Source organism: Sebastes fasciatus, chromosome 1 (genome assembly GCF_043250625.1).
Source record: "Sebastes fasciatus isolate fSebFas1 chromosome 1, fSebFas1.pri, whole genome shotgun sequence".
Lineage (NCBI taxonomy): Eukaryota > Metazoa > Chordata > Actinopteri > Perciformes > Sebastidae > Sebastes > Sebastes fasciatus.
Genome location: NC_133795.1, coordinates 28106931 through 28127993, shown reverse-complemented (window position 1 = coordinate 28127993; position 21063 = coordinate 28106931). Strand labels below are relative to the sequence as shown.

The window sequence follows — 21063 nt, the reverse complement described above, 5'->3', positions numbered from 1 at the left end:
TACTTGTCAAATAATCTTCAATGTTTCAATGTTCAACACAAAGCTTCAATGTTGCTTTGTGTTGGCCTAATTTAAGGCTAGTGGAAATTATTAATTTAATTATAATGATATTTTTTTATCTTATATTTTGACTTAGATTTTGTCTTAAAGTCTTGAAGTTAAAAAATGCTTGGCTTCAAAAACATTCATCAAGTGGGATTGAAGATCTGAGTTTGTTCAAATAAAGTGCATATAGCAGAGTGAAAAGATAATATATACTGTACATAGTGTACACATATGAACAGACTTATACATAGCTGTAATGTAGCAATAAAATATTGTAAGGTGACTTGATGCTTGAATGTGTTCTTCATTTATTCAACTACTACTTAGTTTAGATCTTTCTTCCTTTTTTGTTATTGTTTTTTTTTTTTTCCTGGGGTTGGGGGGAGATCCTTTGTATAAGACTATGGCTTCTTTTTTTTAAAACAATATATTTATTGAGTTTTTTCCCCTTCCCCTTTTTTGTTGCTACTTTAGTTTATCATTTTTATTATTTTCTAGACATCCAATAACCCTGGACCGTTTTATCATGCAGTACCGCCGCCGTCCAGCAGGGGTCGCTGATGGACCGTCACCACCAGCTCTGTTCTCGCTCTGATCTCTGTTCTCGCGGTATCTCCCTGCCTCCACCGGCGGCGACACTCAGAGAGGAGATGGCGGCCAGAGGGGGGTTTCAGTCGGCTCCTACTGGAGGTGGTGGAGGTGGTGTAGGAGCAATGGGACCAGGACCACCGGTACCGGGCGCAGGACCACCAGGCATGGGCCCCGGGACTCCTTCTGGACGGATGGTTCCGTCGGCGGCGGCGCAGAACCACATGTACCGCTCCCCGCTGCCCGGGCCCGGCTACCCGGTAAGATCTCTCTCCGTCTCCTAGAACAAAGCCTCTCCTCCCGGGGCTTTGTTACCGTGAGGCTAACGGTATCCCCCGAGCACCGGGGCGCGCCGCGGCTCACTACACAGCTGCACAGCCCCGCAGAGAGCAGTTCACCCCGGTGTGAACCGTGTTTACCGGCTCGGTTAGAGAGAGTCCGAGAGTTAGTGTGTAGTTTGAATGTGCTAACATGCTAACACTCCCGCCCGATAACACTGAGCCTGGTAGCTCAGCATGCTAACGTCTGCTAACTGTGTTTCTCTCAGTTTGCTCGCTAAAATGATAATTAAATAGAGTTGAGTAGTTTCTAAACAACGTGTTAAAGAGAGCTTTTAATGTTAAACGTCGTACTTTAGAAAGTTTAAGCTTTAGTTGAGTTCAAAAGTTGTTTTTTCACTTATAGTTCAGTACCGTTGCCATGCCACCGAGCAACCACTGTTGAATGAATCAGGCTGCACTTTGTATCAGTGCAACAGCAGAGGCTCAAACTAGTCTGCACCCTGTGTGTTTAGTCTGTTCGTTGCATGCCAGAACACCCTGCAGGGGCAACTTCAGCGCCTGCTTTATGGTAAACTTAGTGTCACCTGGTTGGTAAAGTGTGTTACACAACAGAATAAGTGGAGCCAGGTGGTACTAAGTAAGTAAAGCTTTATTTATACAGCACCTTTTAAAACACATCGTTACAAAGTGCTTGTGAGACATCAAACAATGATAAAACGTGATGAAGAGAGCCTTTTAATGTTAAAAAGTTGTTTTTTCACTTACAGTTCAGTACCGTTGCCATGCCACCATGGTCCACTGTTGAATGAATCAGGCTGTTGCACGAAGCCAAACTTTGTATCACTGCAACAGAAGAGGCTCAAACTAAAGGACCAAACTAGTCTGCACCCTGTGTGTTTAGTCTGTTCGTTGCATGCCAGAACACCCTGCAGGGGCAACACCAGCGCATGCTTTTTGGTAAACTTAGTGTCACCTGGTTGGTAAAGTGTGTTACACAACAGAATAAGTGGAGCCAGGTGGTACTAAGTAAGTAAGTAAGTAAAGCTTTATTTATATAGCACCTTTTAAAACACACCGTTACAAAGTGCTTCACACACAAATTAAACATCAAACAATGATGAAAACAAGGAACAATTACAATATGAAACACAGAAACAATGAGAAATGGATCCAACAAAAAACAGACAAACACACATGTGGATGAGGCCTATTTCAACGTGATGAAAAGAGCCTTTAATGTTAAAAAGTTGTTTTTTCACTTACAGTTCAGTACCGTTGCCATGCCACCATGGTCCACTGTTGAATGAATCAGGCTGCACGAAGCCAAACTTTGTATCACTGCAAACAGAAGAGGCTCAAACTAAAGGACCAAGCTAGTCTGCACCCTGTGTGTTTAGTCTGTTCTCTGACATCAGCGCCTGCTTTTGGTAAACTTAGTGTCACCTGGCTGGTAAAGGTGTTACACAACAGAATAAGTGGACCCAGGTGGCAAGGCAGCTTTATTTGTATAGTATATTTCAGCAACAGGGCAATTCAAAGGGCTTTACATAAACATTCAAGAACATTGCGACAAAGTGCAAAAGAACATTAAGACATAATTAAAACAGTTATAAAAACATTAAAGATTAGAAAATAAAAACAAGCTAAAAAATAAAACCTAGGATAGAAGCTAAAATAGAATATAACACAGTAAACACAGTAAAAAGCTCTAGTGCAGTATAAGATCATTATCTGGTTTAATAAGAGGCAGCAGCAAACAGGAACGTTTTAAGCTTTGATTTAAAAGATCTCAGAGTTGGAGTTGGTCCTGCAGGTTTCTGGGAGCTTGTTCCAGATATTTGGTGCTTAAAAACTGAACGCTGCTTCTGCATGTTTAGTTCTGACTCTGGGGACACTAAGCAGACCTGATCCAGATGACCTGAGAGGTGTGGATGGTTCATAACATAGCAGAAGATCAGAAATGTATTCAGTGTAGTCAGTGTTCATCCATTCGTATCAGGAGTGTTAACTTTTTTTATGCATGGTGTGGTACGTTGTTGCCCGAATTTTAAGTTTACAATGTATAAATTATGTGGTACACTGAATTGTTTGCTATGTTACTTATATGTTATAGTCATCAAACTAGGGCTGCACATACTTGCCAACCTTGAGACCTTAAAAAAAGAGGATTCAAACCAGGACCAAACTAGTCTGCACCCTGTGTGTTTAGTCTGTTCGTTGCATGCCAGAACACCCTGCAGGTGCAACATCAGCGCCTGCTTTTTGGTAAACTTGGTGTCACCTGGCTTGTTAAGTGTGTTACACAACAGAATGAGTGGAGCCAGGTGGTACTAAGTAAGTAAGTAAAGCTTTATTTATATAGCACCTTTTAAAACACACCGTTACAAAGTGCTTCACACACAAATTAAACATCAAACAATGATGAAAACAAGGGAAAATTACAATATGAAACACAGAAACAATGAGAAATAGATCCAACAAAAAACAGACAAACACACATGTGGATGAGGCCTATAGAAAGGCTTGCCTATAGTTTTTTAGAAGCCGCTTAAAACAGACAAGAGATTCAGCAGCTCTAATAGATTGGGGGAGGTGATTCCAGAGAGTTGGGGGTCCTCCCCCCCAGAAAGATAAGAGTTTCAGTGACTTTGTTTCCTGTATTCTGGTGACTTTAAAAGAGGGAAAATAATAAGTACACTGCAACAGCATTTTCATGTAGAACTTTTGATTTTTCCTTTTAACTCCCAGGAAATAAAACTGAATAATTCGCCCCTCTGGTGTGAACTTGACGTGTGAATCTCTGGCATAAACTAATATTCATCCGTTTTTTATTTATATTTGCTCTTGCTTGAGTATTTATTTTGCGTAGTACTCTCCATTTCTCTCTCCTTTCACTCACTGAAGGTCTTTTCAGACACAACAGCACCACTGCACTCTGAAACACGTTATTACCAATGGCTTGCGCCACGCCACAACAGCTTTTCACTGGGCACTGCAAACTGTGTCGCGAGCATAAACTGCTCTTTTCCGCCGGGAAACAACAGTTGATGTTGTCGTCGCAGTGGAAACAGTAGGGCAGTTCAGTTCCACACATAGGTTTTGATAACGAAAAGGAAAAAAGGTGTGAAAATTTGCCATGAATGGGGAGAAATACGGGAGAATTGTGACCCCCGGGAGGAAACCATGAGGGTGCAATGAAAATGAGTCTCAGAGGAAAATCGGAGTATGGGGGTGCATCCAACAATTATTTATTTATTATCCGCTGACTTTTTTTTTTAATCGATTAATTGTTTGGCCTATAAAATGTCAGAAAATCAAGACTGCGGAAGAAGATCGGGGGCCGTAACTGTTGCTCCAGATTGCCGGTTGGTACCGGTATAAGACTAACATCAGAATTTCACTCACCAAAAAACTTGAGCACAGACTTCTTCAAATCAATCAATCGATGTAGCTTTATTTGTCACATGAAGTCGTACAAGGTCAGCTCCTTCAATGGGTGCACTGATGTTAACGTTATTCACCATAAAGCACTCGCCTCCTCCTTTTAGAGTCCTCTGTTCTGTCATATCGGTATATAGAAAAAGTCACGTTTGTAATGGCGCTGTCCGGTATTCCAGGATTTATCCTTAATTATGCCTAACTTTAAGCCTTAATATAATTTAACCGAGTGAATTATCTAAACAAATAAATGATTAAGAAATGTATTGAAAAAAGATGTAATTATTTCCCATATTCACATGTTTTTATTTAATGAAATATTCTGCTTCAATCCATATTCCTTGGTATTAATTAACCTTTCATAAAAAACATTTTCACCACGGTCAAAAAAATGTTTACTCGCCTATTTGCCGCGCACAAAGGGAGGCACGCAACTGTTTTAACGGGCAATCTAAAAGCACCATAAATTACATTTACATAACCACAATAGCAAAAAAAAACTATTTTTTAAAGGGTGTTGACGTCCTAAAAGCGTCATTCGAAAACCTCATTTGAGGCTTGGAATGTAAAAAAAAAAAAAGAGATTTGGCACAGCCCTAGTTATCCCTGTTATACATGCTGCTACTTCCACAAGTCATTCTGTAGATCTATATGATGGATCCAGGTAGAATATAACTTTAATATCTCGATCTCTGACTCAGTGTATTTGTTTTACCAGTTCAGTACTAGTTGTATTGGATCTTAATAGATGATGATGTCATTTATCATCCACATCAATTGAAGTGTTTGCTGCCTAGCTACTGGCAACCTGAAATATAGTTTAGTGAAAGGATGTTACATCTTTTTCTCTCCAGCGTCCTTGACTGCATTCACTCTCACAAGCAGCCTTTCGCAACATAGTCGAGGAGTCTTCATACTCTGAATACTGCAGAACTCGAGCTGTTCTCAGGTAAACCAAGGTTGTTCTGATGTATAGTGTAAAGAGCACTAAATGATCCACATGCAGTTCCTATCTGCCCACACTGCGCTGTGTGGAAAAGGCAGAGCGCATTCATCCAGCTTTTTATGTTGACAAGTCAATGTCCGTCACTCTTCCTCCCTTCCACCCTCCACCATATGCTGAGGAGAGAGTGTGTTTTGCCTTCATCTCACTCATTTGCTGGACTGACTGCTGGAGGGAAAGCTGCAATCAGTGATTTGTCATCTGATTTTCTCACCTGCAGTCATGCAGTCAAATACACGAAGTCGCCTGTTTGAGTTCTTAGCGCTTGGCTTGGTGAGTTGGAAGTGGAGTTTGTTTTCGGTTTTAACTTGTTTGACAGAGCCGGCATGCAAATTGTTGCTACCTTGTCTTTTAAGATCAAAATATGTGGATTTGATTTTTTTTTTAAAGCAGATATTATATTTTCTGTAAACAGCACAGAGATGCTGATTATGAGCTATGCTATATTTTCTTGTACTTGAAAATGTCTAGTGCAAAATCAGTTTTGATTAGTTTCGTTTTAATAGATTCACATCAGGAGATGTGCTGCTAATATTTTGCTGCCATATTTACGTTGACATTTCTGCACTGATCTGTGTGGTATCTATTTAATTTTCTGTCCTAAAGCGTACATAACTATCACATTAGACTATAGGCATATTGATTTAAGTGAGCGGATGACAGGATCGTAGACTTTGATCTGCTTTTATCTTCAAAAGCTTTGATTACAAATTGACCTTGGAAATACAGTTGCTTTACTACAATAAGGATGCTTTGCTCTTCTTGCCTTTTGAGCGTTAGGGATGCTCAACAACTCATTGGCCCACAGAGTAAATATAAGATACAGACATTATTCATTTGCAGCCACAGTTAGCTTATCTGAACACCAGGAGGCACAACAATGTCCACAGATGTCACTGAAGTAGGATTTACTTGTTTCCTCTGAATGCTTAACCTGTAGGGTGTTTCACATCTGTGACTGATGTGTATCTCTGTTTTCTGAATTACTTTTTGCATGCTTTGATTCCCTCTTTTTTAATCACTAGCACAGTGCCCGTTTGGGGCGTGGCCGTCCCAAGCCCATGCCCATGCCCATTCCCATTCTTAGCACGTGCCCATTCGGAACGGGCCAATTTCTTGGCTCCCGGAAGTGCTGCTTACAGCGTTGTCGAGAAACACTCATCGCTTGTTGACTCCAGGGAAGTGAAGACGTATTTGGTTTTAACGTTAGTGTATCCAGCATCCAGTAGCAATCGTCCACAGATGTCCGATGTGGCCCTGAAGCCCCGCTGCGGCACTGAGTGATGTTTGCTTGTTTATTCAAAGTTTATTAATATTGAACGTGTTGAGTGCCCAGATTACACTTCAACACCAGCAATACATCCGCCAAGTGTGAAGTAAATCAGATGAGCGGTTCTCAGGATATGCGAAGGACACAGCCACACACATACGTACGTTTATACAGAGATTCCTTTCATTATAGGGTTTTGCAGTTTCTTTATTGCGATGTTTCATTCAGTGACACATTAATTAAGATACAGTGCACTGTAGTTTTAGCCACAGATCTGCCATTGTAGCTGCAAAAAATGCAATTTGTGTGGTGCCAGGACTAAATCTCACCCACCATCAGGGAGTCCTGTGGTTAAATTACCAGCAGCGTACCTCCAGCACTATTGGCCATGTTTGAGTGGGAGGCTGGTGAAGTGTTGTCCGTGTTACCTTATACATGTTGATCGGGGCGCCTGTGATATGTGTTAACAAATTATATACATTTTTACCAACTGACTGCAACTAGGGATGCTAATTTTGAAAAATGTTCTTAACCGATTATTAACCGTTTACTGATAAGATTTGTCAGCTGCAGGAACACAACAGATATTCGTTGACGGGAGTCCCCAGTTCACCCGTCCGGGAACGTTAACTTAGCAGCCACGGTGTTTCGTGTAATGTCGTGGACATGCAGCCACTTTCCCAGTAAAAGTCTTAGTTTATCAGGTTGTCCGCTGTGTGTTTGCCCAGCGTAACGATACTTTGTCTGCCCAGCATAACTTTAGTGGGTGTCCAATGAACAGTGTGTGTATTTGTGCTACGTTAGCGGCTCTAGCATTGCCGGAGGCTTCGTGTTCGCCGCTGCAACACGTAGTTTGTGTAACTTTAGCGAGTTTCCAACAGGCCGTGTGTGTGTTTGTCGCTGGTGAGTGTGAGGTTGTTGGTGGCGTTATAGCTGTGAACGAAGGTGTAGCAGTGTGTGTACAGTTAATTTGTTGGTGAATAAATGCTACGAAACGACAACTCCGCTCCGCTCAAGCGAGCTGGAGAGACCGGAGTCAACTTCCTGTATCCTGCAACTCCGGCTCCGCCTCTTAAGGTGGGCTTTTAAGGTGGACCAGCTTTTCTCCTTAAAGTGACGAGCTGCTCAGCTTTTTAATTAATAATATAATAATATTATTCATATTTCTTTTAACCGATAGCGTTAATCGGATAAAATGCTTAATGTCGGTTAACGGTTAAACAGTTCATTATTAACATCCCTAACTGCAACCATCAATGATTTTCATTAGCAATTAATATGCAGATGGTTTTCTTGATTGATCGTCTGCGAAACATCAGGAAATAGTGAAAAAAGGGCTGTTACATTTTGCATTGCCCATATTTTGTCAGGGCAACAGTCTAAAGTCCAAATATATTCCATTTATAGTATTATGTTTACGAGGTAAAGCAACAAATACTCACATTTGAGAAGCTAAAAAACATAAAATATTTGGCATTTTTTCCTTGAAAAAAGAACTTTAAACGATCAGTCGATTATCACAATAGTTGCTGATTCCTTTTTTAGTAAATCTGTTTAAACTGGAATAAAGAGGAAAACCTGAGTCTAAGTTTGCTAAACGAGCACACCTTGCAATTTTATATACAAAACACATATAGTATTGTGGTGCAGAGAACAGATTGCTGTAGTCAAACCTGGGAATGAAAATACACAGTTTGACATTTGCAAAACCTCAATGCCGGTGGTCTAATAGCTCTATACTGCAGACTTGATGGCTGGGAAGCGACTTGTGAAATAGAAAACTAATGCCCAGAAAATCTCCTCTCAGAAATTTTATGGGGGTAAAAATCATCGTTCCTGTGTTTTCTATGCAGAGACCAGGCATGCCTCCATCCAGCCGCATGACCCCGCAGGGACCAGCCATGGGACCCCCAGGATATGGCAACAGCCCAGTGTCTCGCCCTGTGATGCCTGGCGTGATGGACCCGTCTCGCAAGAGGCCCGCCCCCCAACAGATCCAGCAGGTTCAGCAGCAGAACCGCAACCAGCAGTAAGTCTTCCCCCACTCATACAGAAGATCACGATTTAGAGCCATACTTAAATGATGTGCTTTGTTATATTAACAGGTATCAGTAATAGAGGCATTGGGATATCGGCCTGTAAAAAAATTAAAAAGGTGTTTTGATTGTTATCAGAAGTCTCTAAGCCCTGCAGCCGCCCTCTTCCTCAGACACGCCGTCCTGCTCCCGTCCACTACCTTCATCACTGCCATCCAATATTGGAAATTTGTCTTTCCTATCCCAGATTGGAAAAAGGGACATTTCTTAATGGAGAAAAAACTATTTTTTTGCAAAGAAATGCTTTGATAGATAAACTGGCCTCATTAAATGTCTTTAAACTGACATAGAAAGCTTGTATAACAGCAGTTTTGAGATGGAATGATTCTTTGAAATGTGAAACGACAGAAATTTAATTGGCAACTATTTTGATAATCAATGTTTTGTTTCAATCTCTTCTTGAGTAAAAATGCCAAATATCCTCTGGCTGCAGCGGCTCAAATGTGAGAATTTGCTCCTTAATTCTGTACGTTGAATATATACACATAGAGACAGACAACAATTCACACTCACATTCACGCCTCCGGGCAATTTAGAGTCAACATTTAACCTGTGGGAGGAAGCCGGAGAACCCAGAGAAAACCCACGCTGAAACTGGGAGAACATGCAAATAAAAGGGGCCCCAAGCCGGATTCAAACCTGCGACCCTCTTGCTGTGAAGCGGCAGTGCTAACCACTGCAACACCGTGCCGCCCTACTCCTATTATTGACATTTAAATGAAATTTATGTAATGGACCTACCATCTTTGCTAAAAAAGATGGAGAGAATACAAGTTGATTAGCGAGAGAAACGTATAATACACACTATATTTGGAGGCATATAGAAGACACACAATAATGATAGCCTCATATTTTCATAAATTAAATTTAATTTTGCGATGATGATGATACTGCCCACATTACGGTAAATGTATCCTACACTGCTGCGTTTTTTTGGACCTGTGTGATCCTGGTCCCACTAGCCTTTTACATCAGGGACTGAATTATTGTGATTATGTTAATCCAGCATTGCTCCGCTTCGACTCGCACTCAAACTTATCTTGTTTCCATAATTTGTTTTTACAGCACAAAGAAGAAGAAGATGGCTGATAAAATTCTACCTCAGAGGGTGAGTGTTAATCAAACAGCAGTCCATTAATCCTGGCCGTTATTGTGTTGGAGAGATTACAGTTGCTTGTCCATTTGAATTTTAATTGAGGTGGCTCTGTTTGAGGTACGGGTATTAAGAGTGCACTGGCTGTAAGCACTTGAGATTATTATTTGATGTTTTAGGCGGCCTCACTCTTGCCCAGTGAGGTGTTGTCCCCTCTCTAACATTAGCATGCTGTCAGTCCATATTACCCTGACAGTTGTTAACGAATTCACACTTATTTTCATTGTATAGAAATATTGATAGTTTTCCTTTATAATTGATCATATTGGGTTCATTTTGAAGGTTTTCTTAAACATTGTTTTTTGAATTTAAACTGACAGCTTTCAAATACACCCATTGTTGGATGAGACATGTTTCCTCTTGCAGTCATGCTGACTTTGGTTATAATTGTATACGTGGTATTCAATGAAGCCACATCAGTCTAAAACCCCCATATCACGACGCTGCACAGCTACATATTTGAGTATATTCATCTTATGTCTGCTTGTCACAGAGCAACTGTAGCTTTGCTTCTGGTTCAGCGTGCCAAGTTCATGTGTAGAAGTTGTTTGAGCAGTTACATCTGCTTGTTGTCATATATAACATTTGTATTTATGTAAAACACATGGCTGAGACGGAGTTAAGTTGACGAAAATGCTCTTAAAATGTCACGGCCTGTCACGATAATTGTTAACGGCTTATCGTACTATATTATGGACATGGCCTCGGTCATTAATGCTGACCCCGATATTGTTGTGTTTACAGGTGTGCTTGTTGACGTATAAATGTCTCCAACATTTTGGTCAACATGATGCCAGAATAAACAGCAGGGTTTTCCAAAGCAAGACTTGGGTGCAGCGCAGACTTTGCACATTTTTGTTAACAGAGCTCAAGAGTTCATTTTATTTTTTGTTTTGGTTGTGTGATTTTATTTTATTTTTTTATTTATTTCGAATATTTTAATATTTTTCCCATTCCAATGTCTGAATATTCTGAAAAAGTTCACTGGTCTTTGAAAGGGTGTACTTGCATAATTATGCTATTATCATTATATCAGTGGTATAAAATGGTCTTAAAATTACAATAATGTCATTTATTGCAAGTATTTCTGGGAAAATATATCGTCCAACAAAAGTAGTTATGACTGGCCTACCAAAATGGTTATTGAAGACCATTTTACGGAGAAAAGGTGGGAAACCAACACACCTCCGGGTGTGGTTTGTTGTACTTTTTGGATGTAGCACCAGTGGTCACCAGTGTCTTTTGTTGTGTCCCAGATCAGGGAACTCGTCCCAGAGTCTCAGGCTTATATGGATCTGCTGGCTTTTGAGAGGAAGCTGGATCAGACCATCATGCGCAAGAGGCTGGACATTCAGGAGGCCCTCAAGAGGCCCATTAAGGTATGGTTCAAATTAAGTTTTCACTCCTGGAATCCCTCAATCACTCCGGTTCAGACCTGAAATTAATTTCAAAGCCATTCAGAACCCCCGGGGCCTCCATCCATCCCTATAACTGGACATTTATTAGTAATGCCATTCAGTAAAGGCTTGTAAAAATGTCTACAGCCTTGTGCAGGGCTTGTCTGTAAGGGTTGCCTGGTTGCCATCAGTGGCAACTACATTTTAACATAAAAAGTAGGGACAGCCAAATGTGCACACCAAAGTAAATACATTTTTAAATATTTGTTGCATTAGTGATATTTAAATACTGCTGTTACAGTCAGAACCGGAACCAGACCACGCTGCATTTTCTCGCGTGCGCAGAGGCATCAGTTTTAGAGATGATGAGGCAAATTAAGTTGTTTGACTGTGGGGGGAAGAGTTTGACCAACTTGTCAATGTCACAAAGGGATGCTGAAATTGTTTCAACTGACAAAAAAACCCAGATGAACCTCAACAAAAAACAGAAATTTGTTGGAAAAAGGAAAGTCTTGGGAAGCAAATCATCCTGGCATCTTTGAGCTGGATGGAGAATTATATTGCAAAGCATGTACAACATATACATGACATGTGTACATGTCACATTTTCATTATTAAAATGACATATAACTGCATAGTATCTTTTTTTACTCAAATTATAAGGTGACTAAAAATGGCAACCATATTTTCCATTTTAGCAACCGAAAGCTGATGCCTTTTTGCCAGCCTTGTGGCGGCAACCACTTTTAACCGTTAGTGTCGAGCCCTGTAATGAGTTCAGACATTTCACATTTGCCATGTAAAGATGTTTTTTTTTGTTATCTTGCTGTTGAACTGGGATTTAACTCGTGGATTTTTGAAGTTGAAGATTGTTGGTTTTACAGTTTTTATGTGGCAGTGGATAAAAAGAATAGTATATTGTATGGTTGACAACATACTTATTATAATTATTATTAACTTAATATTTCTATGCAAGTTGAACGTCCTCTCGGTGTCCACCTTCAGCACACCAATACATTGATTGAATCATAAATTAAGCTGCACACCGTCACAGCGGATCTACCTTATCTTTCCTTTGAGTAAAATTGACTTTATCAAATGAAACAGAACTTGACTTGTGGGATTTTTAGGGGTAGTTGTGTTTAGAAGTTTGTGGACATGCAGTGATTATCAGTGTAGATATCAAGTCAGTGTTGTGTGAATGATCGCACATCAATTTAAAGTTTCTTTTGATCGATTCTTTTTTTCCAGCAAAAGAGAAAGCTTCGGATCTTCATATCAAACACCTTTAACCCCGCAAAGCCAGATGCTGAGGATGGAGAAGGCACAGTTGCATCATGGGAGCTACGTGTCGAGGGGCGTCTGCTGGAAGATGTAGGTTTCACGATTGACGTATATTGTTTTTCTGTGTACCGTATTTATTTAAGACTTAAACTGCTTTAACACAGTAGTTTACATTTATTCCAGAACACTGCTAATATAACCAAACAAATTTTAAATGTCGTTTGTTGGGCTACATTGAGCAAAGACTATGAAGAAATTGCACTTAATTAAAGACACCAATTTTATACAGATATTGTAAGGCTTGCATTCATATTTCCAATAACTGTAACACTTGCTTTGCAGACGGCCGTGTCCAAGTATGAAGCCACCAAACAGAAGCGGAAGTTCTCCTCTTTCTTCAAGTCTCTGGTGATTGAGTTGGACAAGGACCTGTATGGTCCAGATAATCACCTTGTGGAAGTAAGATATGTATTTAAATTATTTATATTTAGGTTATGTATCTGTATGAATATATATACAAATACTAAAATTAAATGTCTTTTTTGTCATCTTAGTGGCACAGGACTGCCACCACCCAGGAGACTGATGGCTTTCAGGTTAAGAGGCCCGGTGATGTTGGTGTTCGCTGCACCGTCCTGCTGATGCTAGATTACCAGGTAAATACATGTTCGGGTGTTTGCCCTGTGGTTTGATAATGTTGCTTTGAAGACCTCTTCAAATATTTGTTCAGTTAGTAAAAAGGTAAATAAAAGCAACGATTAGAGTTGGGTTGACTTCCGGTTTTGCCGGTCTGGTCCAATGTACCGGCTTGAAATGAAACCGACGAAATAGGTTAGCCGAAAAACATAGACGAGGCAACGTGTAACGTGGTGCTGCTTCACTCTCCGCTTCTTATTTGGTGTTTATTGGCGGTTGGCAAACCAGCTTAGAGGTGCATTACCACCACCTACTAGACTGGAGTTGCTACACTCTCATTCATGGGCTATCTCAGTCTCATTCTGTTCCACTCGGGAGCGGCTGCTGAGTCAAGTGTGTAGTAAAATTCGGTATACCGGTCCGGTGTCTGGGTTAATATCAAACCAGTCTGCACATTTTTGCACCGGCTCAACCCTAGAGACGATCAAACCTAATGCAGAATCACTTTGCTTTAATCTGTCATTATGTGCACCAAACAGCCCCCTCAGTTCAAGCTGGACCCCCGGCTGGCTCGTATGCTGGGTATCCACACCCAGACCAGACCTGTCATCATTCAGGCCCTGTGGCAGTATGTCAAGACCCACAAACTCCAAGACCCCCATGAGCGCGAGTTCATCAACTGTGACAAATACCTGCAGCAGGTGAGTGGTGTCCTTTTTGAAACATGATACACTTTAACATCTACATTAAGCTTTAGTGATGCAATTTGTTACTTTATAATACACCAAAAGAGGCCTCCCTGTTGTTTAAACCTGATGAATACGAACTGTAGCCGGTGTATGAAGCTGGAATGATCAACAGTTAATTCCTGCTCTTGATGTCGTCTCTGTACGCTTCCCTCCGTCCTTGTATGGAGACTCTTCTTTCTGGGTCACTGACTGGTTTCCCAGTGCATTATTTTCGGCTGTGCCAAGATAAACAGAGCAAAGTTAACAGTGAATTCCTACAAAGTTAATGTATGAAATAAATGTTCTGGTTAGCTTACTTTCTTGTAATTAAAACAGTGATTTGTAATGCAGTAAAGATGGAATAGAGCCATTCATTTAAAAGCTCAGTTTGGGTTTTTTTTTCTCTTCTATATACACACTCAGTAAAAATGGTCATAACAGATTCTAGTAGCAGAGAGAGCAACACACCCTCTGACAAAAATAACAGAACAGGACACAGTGGATTAATGCAGATGTTTGGACAGAGGTGGCATATACTTGTTGCTGTGAAAATAAACATTAAATAGATAAAATAAATAACTCGCACATTAGAGGCTGAAACATGATTGCCGCCCACATTTAGTTTGTTAGTGGTTCATAAATAAGCAATTTATCTAGATATTATATAATGTCTTTGTAGGGTTTTCTTTACATACTGAAGGTGAGGAAACACCATGAAACACCATTGGCGTTTAGATTGGTTCCCTATAAGCCTCGCTTTCACTATGCAATTCTGTCTGCCACTGGGTATGATCTCTCGGGAAAATGAAGGCTCGATTTATGGCACAAAGGAAGTGTGTCAACGACTGCACAACCAAAACAGGAAGAGGATAAGCTTTTTTTCCCTCGGTAGCTATCCCCAGTTACCAAAGAGTCAATGTAATTTCTTTACAGTTACTATCCCCAGCAGCGGAAATGGCGGACCGTGGAACTATCAAAGTAACTATTAAAAACAAAATGCAGTGTGTCCTGTGCAGTGTTGCTTACTCTTTCCCAATGAAAGTGGCTAACAGTAACATCATACCCTAACTTACATATTGGGGGTGAGTTGAAAAGGTTGTCTATTGCCACTTAAAGTGTGTTTGTTTCATTTTTGCAGATCTTTGAGACTCAGCGAATGAAGTTCTCTGAGATCCCGCAGCGCTTGCATGCACTCCTGATGCCCCCAGAGCCCATCATCATCAACCATGTGATCAGGTAACCTCATTACAGTGATGTACAAGGTCCCTTTTGTGACAAAAGTCACATGTGAATAGTGTGTTTTCGTAGTCTCTTGCTGCTGAATTTCATCTCCTGCCACTATGTGACGAGTCCACATACTGCTAAAACTAAATGTGCTGTATTCTTTTATAGTGTGGACCCTAATGACCAAAAGAAGACTGCTTGCTATGACATTGATGTGGAGGTGGACGACACGCTGAAGACCCAGATGAACTCCTTCCTGCTCTCCACAGCCAGTCAGCAGGAAATAGCCGGACTGGACAACAAGGTTAGACAGACTCATCCTCTCCGCTATGTCATGAAAGGAAGTTGTGTTTCCTGTTTCCTGCGGTATTTTTATGCCTTTTTTGGGGGGGTTTTGATCAATTAAATTACTAAATCCCTGCCGACTGTAGAACAACTTGCACTCGAACAAATGTCCCACAAAGAAAGGAAGTATATATTTTTTGGTGAAGTAGTTTGAAATAGCACTTAATTCTTTGACAACTTCCATCTGTTGTAGCTGTGGAAATGCCATTTTTAACACTCACTTTAAATGTGAATGAGCATTTTTTTTTAATATATATATATATATATATTGGACCCCTGTTCCATTGAGCCACCGTGTCGTTTTATTTTCCATCATTTTGTGCGCCTGCTGAGGGCAATTTCACTCATATTCGCTCTCCCAAATCGTTGCCTGTGAATCACCGCCTTCTCTCTAGCCAGTTATGAGGTCAGTCAGGTCTTCTTGACCTCCTGCTAGCAGTCATTACCTTGACTGGGATGGTTGTTATCATATTGATAAGACACAGAGCCATTCCTCTTGATTGTCTTTTGTTCTGAGACAAATCAACACTGTAAATAGAGAGCGCTTGTTTATAGTTTATAGGCACCGTTCATTTTGTGACTTTATTTTGGTGTTGATTAATGATATACGCCCGGTTCCTGCCGGTCTGATATCAGAAACAGTTTGTCGCAGAGCCTGCCTTAGTTTTCCCTGTATGTATAGTGTCTTCTGAAAAAAAAAAAACAGAAATCTGTTGCGTGGTTTAAAACAGTTTTGGAACTGCTGATCTGAAGAATACTTGATGTAAAATGGTTATTAAGGAAACACCTGTTCTCCCTTTTTCTGTGTCAGAGATATTCCATTTAATTAACTTGTTATTAATTACTTTAAATTTATGACCCTTCTCTTCATTCTGTTTAATTCTTCTCAGATCCATGAAACCATTGAGACCATTAACCAGCTGAAGACCCAGAGAGAGTTCATGTTGAGTTTTGCCAGAGATCCTCAGGGCTTTATCAACGACTGGCTGCAGTCCCAGTGCAGAGACCTCAAGGTGAGTCCGACCGTCACAACTGAATCCTCTAGGAATTCAAGGCACTAATCTGTGGTCTAATATCTCTACAGATACCATGTTGCTTCTGCTTGAAAACAAAAAAACATGTTTTCTTTCGTGTGCTTTTGAATAAGAGAAAATGTTAAAATCAAGTAAAAGTTCAGGGATAAATATGTAGAAGTTGTGTCAATCATTCAGAAGATTAAGCGTGCTGCAATTTTCATTCAATATTTATCAGTTGTTAGAGAGAATCGCATCAAGAAGAGGAAACAATATCAGTTTGTCCACCGACAGTAGGGACGTCACGAGATCCGATACTTTGGTACCAAGTTGATGCCAAAATTCTCAAAAAGTGACGGTACATGTTTTCTACATTACCGCAGGTACCACAAGTACCGGGGGGCTCGAGGCTAAGGGGGTCGTTAACTCACTATTGACGCGACATGGGGACACACTTTAGTTTTTCCCTGATAATGCTGCCTTGTGAACAACAAATCTGTGTTGAAATCAGCTGGAGGAGAGTTAGTAACTTTAGGTGTTAGCAGCCATTGGGCAGCACAGTTCTGCGGAGCTAACGTTAACGGAGGTTGCATTGTTTTTCATTAAGTGTGTAGTCAAAAAATGTATTGGGCAAAGGTAAAATTGTGTTCAAATGTAATCTTGTAAAATCTAGTTTTTGGTGAGAAAGTTGAATAAATCCAGTTGTTTGAAGGAGATGTTTTCACAGCAATACAAAATAGATAATAGAGAGGGAATTATGACTTTAACTTCCTAAAACTAGCTCAATGGTGGAAGACTAGATTACATTAAGTACGTGGACATTGTGCTCACGCTGCTCACTCAGGTGTGACACGGCAGGGCAGAGTCAAAATAGAGCGTGAGACATTTAATAACATGTCTGACTGGATGCGCGCTCGCCTCTCGTCTGTCCGCTGAGTGAGCCGGTTAACTGCTGACCAGCTGTCGCCCACCTGCAGTGTTTGTTCAGCCAAATCTCTGTGAAATTGAACAAATTCAGTTCAAGGCTCACTGTCTGCTTTCACAGCAGCAGTCAACCTTATAAAGAAGTTTCTGTTGAGACGACATGTCTTAGCCACGGTCAGTGTTTGATGGATGTGTAAATGTGTCTTTCTCTGTTTACAGACCATGACAGATGTGGTCGGAAACCCAGAAGAAGAGCGAAGAGCAGAGTTTTACTACCAGCCGTGGGCTCAGGAGGCAGTCTGTCGCTACTTCTACTCCAAGGTAATCAACTTATTCCTCCTCCTATATTTTGTCTTTCTTTATTTCTACCGCTTTGGTCCAAAGACTTAATTATCTCAATTATCTATTTTGATGAATTCCCATGAAATTTTGTACAAACATTCATGGTTCCCCAGAGGATGAATCCTATCACCTTTAGTGAACTCCTGACTTTTCCTCTAGCACCACCGTGAGGTTGATATCGGTGGTTTGAGTGAAATATCTCAATATTCACTGTTTGATGGATTGAAATTTGGTTCAGACATTGATAATACCCAGAGGATTAAATGTAATGACTGTAGTGATCGGCTGTACTTTATTAATGCTAATTAGGACTTTTACTAAACATTACTTTTATTATTTATTAATATGTTGATGTTTTAGTAATTGTCAAATGTAAAAAAAAATTGAAAAAAAGCCCATTGGAATTTCTCTATAATCTTTTTTCCATAAGATATTCAAATAAAAAAACTGGTTGGACATAAAGGAACAGTGTTTAACAGTTAGGGGGATCTATTGGCAGAAATGGAATATAATATTAATAACTGTTTTCTTTAGTGTCTAATCGCGTGAAAATAAAATGGTTGTGTTTTCGTTACCTTACAATGAGCTGTTTATATCTAAATACGGAGCCGGATCCCATGTTTCTACAGTAGCCCAGAACGGACAAACCAAAAACACTAGCTGTAGATTAGGGACATTTACGTTGTTGCGATGGCCACCGTAGTTCTCCTACACGCTTGGCATGCGGGATAAGTTTCAGTTGGTTGGAATGTGCAACCTCACCACTAGATGCCGCCAAAATCCTACACACTGCACCTTTAAAGTTTGTATTGTTTTAGTATATGGACATCAAAGTTGGTTAAAATGTGATAGTCAAAATGTTAACGTCATCAGTAATGTTAGCTGTTTTCCGATAAAATGGCAGATATTTTCTGAGGCTGTATCTAACAATTGTTTTTATAATCGATTAATCTGCTGATTATTTTGTAGATTAATCTTTTTATAAAATGTCAGAAAATAGTGATAAATGCCTAATGTTTCTAGAGCCGAAGCTGACATAAGTACTTGCTTATTTTTTCATAACAACATTATTACATTTTACTATCATATACCACAAATGAAAGCAGCATTAAAAACAGCATTTGAGAAGCTGGAGCCAGAGGATGTTGGATATTTCTGCTGAATAAATGACTATAACAGTAAATCGATTATCAAAGTAGTTCCCAATTATTTTTCTATTGATCAACTAATCGATTAATCATTTCAGTTCTAGTGCTGCTAACACACTAAACCAAGATGATCACCGTAAACATTATATCCTCTTGAAATCAGCATGTTACCGTGGCTGTAGACGCTTGTTGTTTCTATCATGGCCACTGTTGATCTTTTATCCTAGCATTGTCTTCTGCTGATTAAATCTCGTCTGTGTGTCTTTCAGGTTCAGCAGAGGCGACAGGAGCTGGAGACGGCGCTCGGCATCAGGAACACCTAAAGAGATTTATCCACAGAGACGTGCTGTGCTGTCGGAGACGACTAATGTGTGAGCGTGTGGGATGTTCAAAATTAATTCCTCCCACAGTTTTCTGACAAACTTAGAGAGAGACATAGATACTAGATGGCTTTACCATTATATAGGATGTCCTTTTGTTGTTTTTATCTTCACCCTGCAGCTCGACTACTTTTTGCAGTTTGGTTGCTACTTCTACTTTTTTTGTATAATTGTTTTTTGTCCTCACACCAGAGCTACAGTGTATTTTCGCTGGCATGTCTAAGCCTTTCCTGGAAGCATTCCTTAAATTTTCGATACATTGTGCCCACACAAAAGTACAGATTGTACACAAATGAAAAAGCAGAGGGCAACTTTTAATGTATTTTGTCCCTGAATCTAAAAATACCTTAAATCAGATGGAATGTGTTGGTTCTGCCTTGGCCCTTTGTTCCCCTCTTTGGAAAGTAAATTTACATTTTACACTCCCAGCCCGGCCCCCGTATGCTCGCCCATTCAGTTAGATATTGATTGTGATTGTGTTTATAATCAATCAGGCTACTTGACTGCACATTGGCTGTTCAAGTGTCACTTTGTCTTAAGCTCTCGTTGGTCTGTTTTGACAGTTTGTGCCACAGTTCGGTGTACGAGAGACGTTTGAAAGCTCAATCATGGCAGAATATACATCTTTTGTTAAAGGGTGCCATTTAGTATGAAGTTTTCCTTTTTTCTTTTTTTGTTATTATCAATGATTCTTGTTTTAAAAATATGTATTATATCAGTACTTGTCTTGTTAGCTAGTACAGATTATCAAGGAAGTAGCTAGTATGAGTACCTCTAGTCTATATAGTTTTGTAAATACTGAGCAGAAAAAAAACTGAAGATGGATGTGAAGTAAAATTGTATCTCTTATCCTGGCAGATGTTTTTCTTAACTCTTTGTCTACGCTCAGATAGTTGAACCAGTATTTATATTATTAATCAGCCCTCGCTGTCAGAGCACAGTGACTTAGTTCTCCTCAACATAAAGACGTCACGTTTGACGAATCACTGCTCTGCGGGATGAAATGTACACGACATTCATGTCGCCTGCAAGCGGGTGAAAGTTAAATATTCTGCTTTTTAGTTTTGTGTATTTTTGATTATGTACAGAGAAGCCATAAACACGATTTTAAGAGTCGTAGCTTCTTGGTACACTGGCTCAATACCTTGTTGAGATTAATAGTTGTTTCCCTGTTGAAGGTAAAGATGAGTGTCCTGGCTGAAACTTCAGCGTGTGTGCATTTAATTAACGAATTCCAAGAATACACTAATGTGGGTTTGGGCAGGTACATGATTTGAAACAAGCGGAGGGAACCTCTGGGGTTTAAAACACAACACTGGGGGACTGTAGTAGTATTTGAATCTGCAGACTTTTTCATGGACCAAACCTATTTTTCTGTATGTTCTTATGTTATAATAAAGGATATGTAAAATGTACCTGCTGTCTGTGTCAGTGATTTTATTTAAAGGTGCAGTGTGTAGGATCTGGTGGCATCTAGCGGTGAGGTTGTAGATTGCAACCAAATGAAACTTCTCCCTTGTGCCAAGAATGTAGGAGAACTACGGTGGCCAACGTGAAAACGCGAATGACCCTATTTGTCAGTGTTTGGTTTGTCCGTTCTGGGCTACTGTAGAAACATGGCGGCTCTGTATGTCGATATAAACGGCTCATTCTAAAGTAACGAAAACACAACGATCCCTATTTTCAGGTGATTATACACTAAAGAAAACATACTTATTAATATTATATTTCTGCAAAATGGATCCCCCTAAATGATACACACTGTTCC

General features: G+C 40.1%; 1 protein-coding gene across 1 annotated transcript; it reads left to right on the top strand.

The window, feature by feature from the left end:
* Positions 1-656: 656 nt before the first annotated feature.
* Positions 657-20710, top strand: smarcd1 (SWI/SNF related BAF chromatin remodeling complex subunit D1). Its single transcript, XM_074641446.1, has 13 exons — positions 657-893; positions 8479-8654; positions 9787-9829; positions 11131-11253; positions 12523-12645; positions 12898-13014; positions 13110-13211; positions 13731-13892; positions 15058-15155; positions 15312-15447; positions 16379-16501; positions 17645-17746; positions 19185-20710. The coding sequence occupies exons 1-13, from the start codon at positions 696-698 to the stop codon at positions 19236-19238; spliced, it is 1557 nt and encodes a 518-aa protein (XP_074497547.1). The 5' UTR covers positions 657-695; the 3' UTR covers positions 19239-20710.
* The last annotated feature ends 353 nt before the right edge of the window (positions 20711-21063 follow it).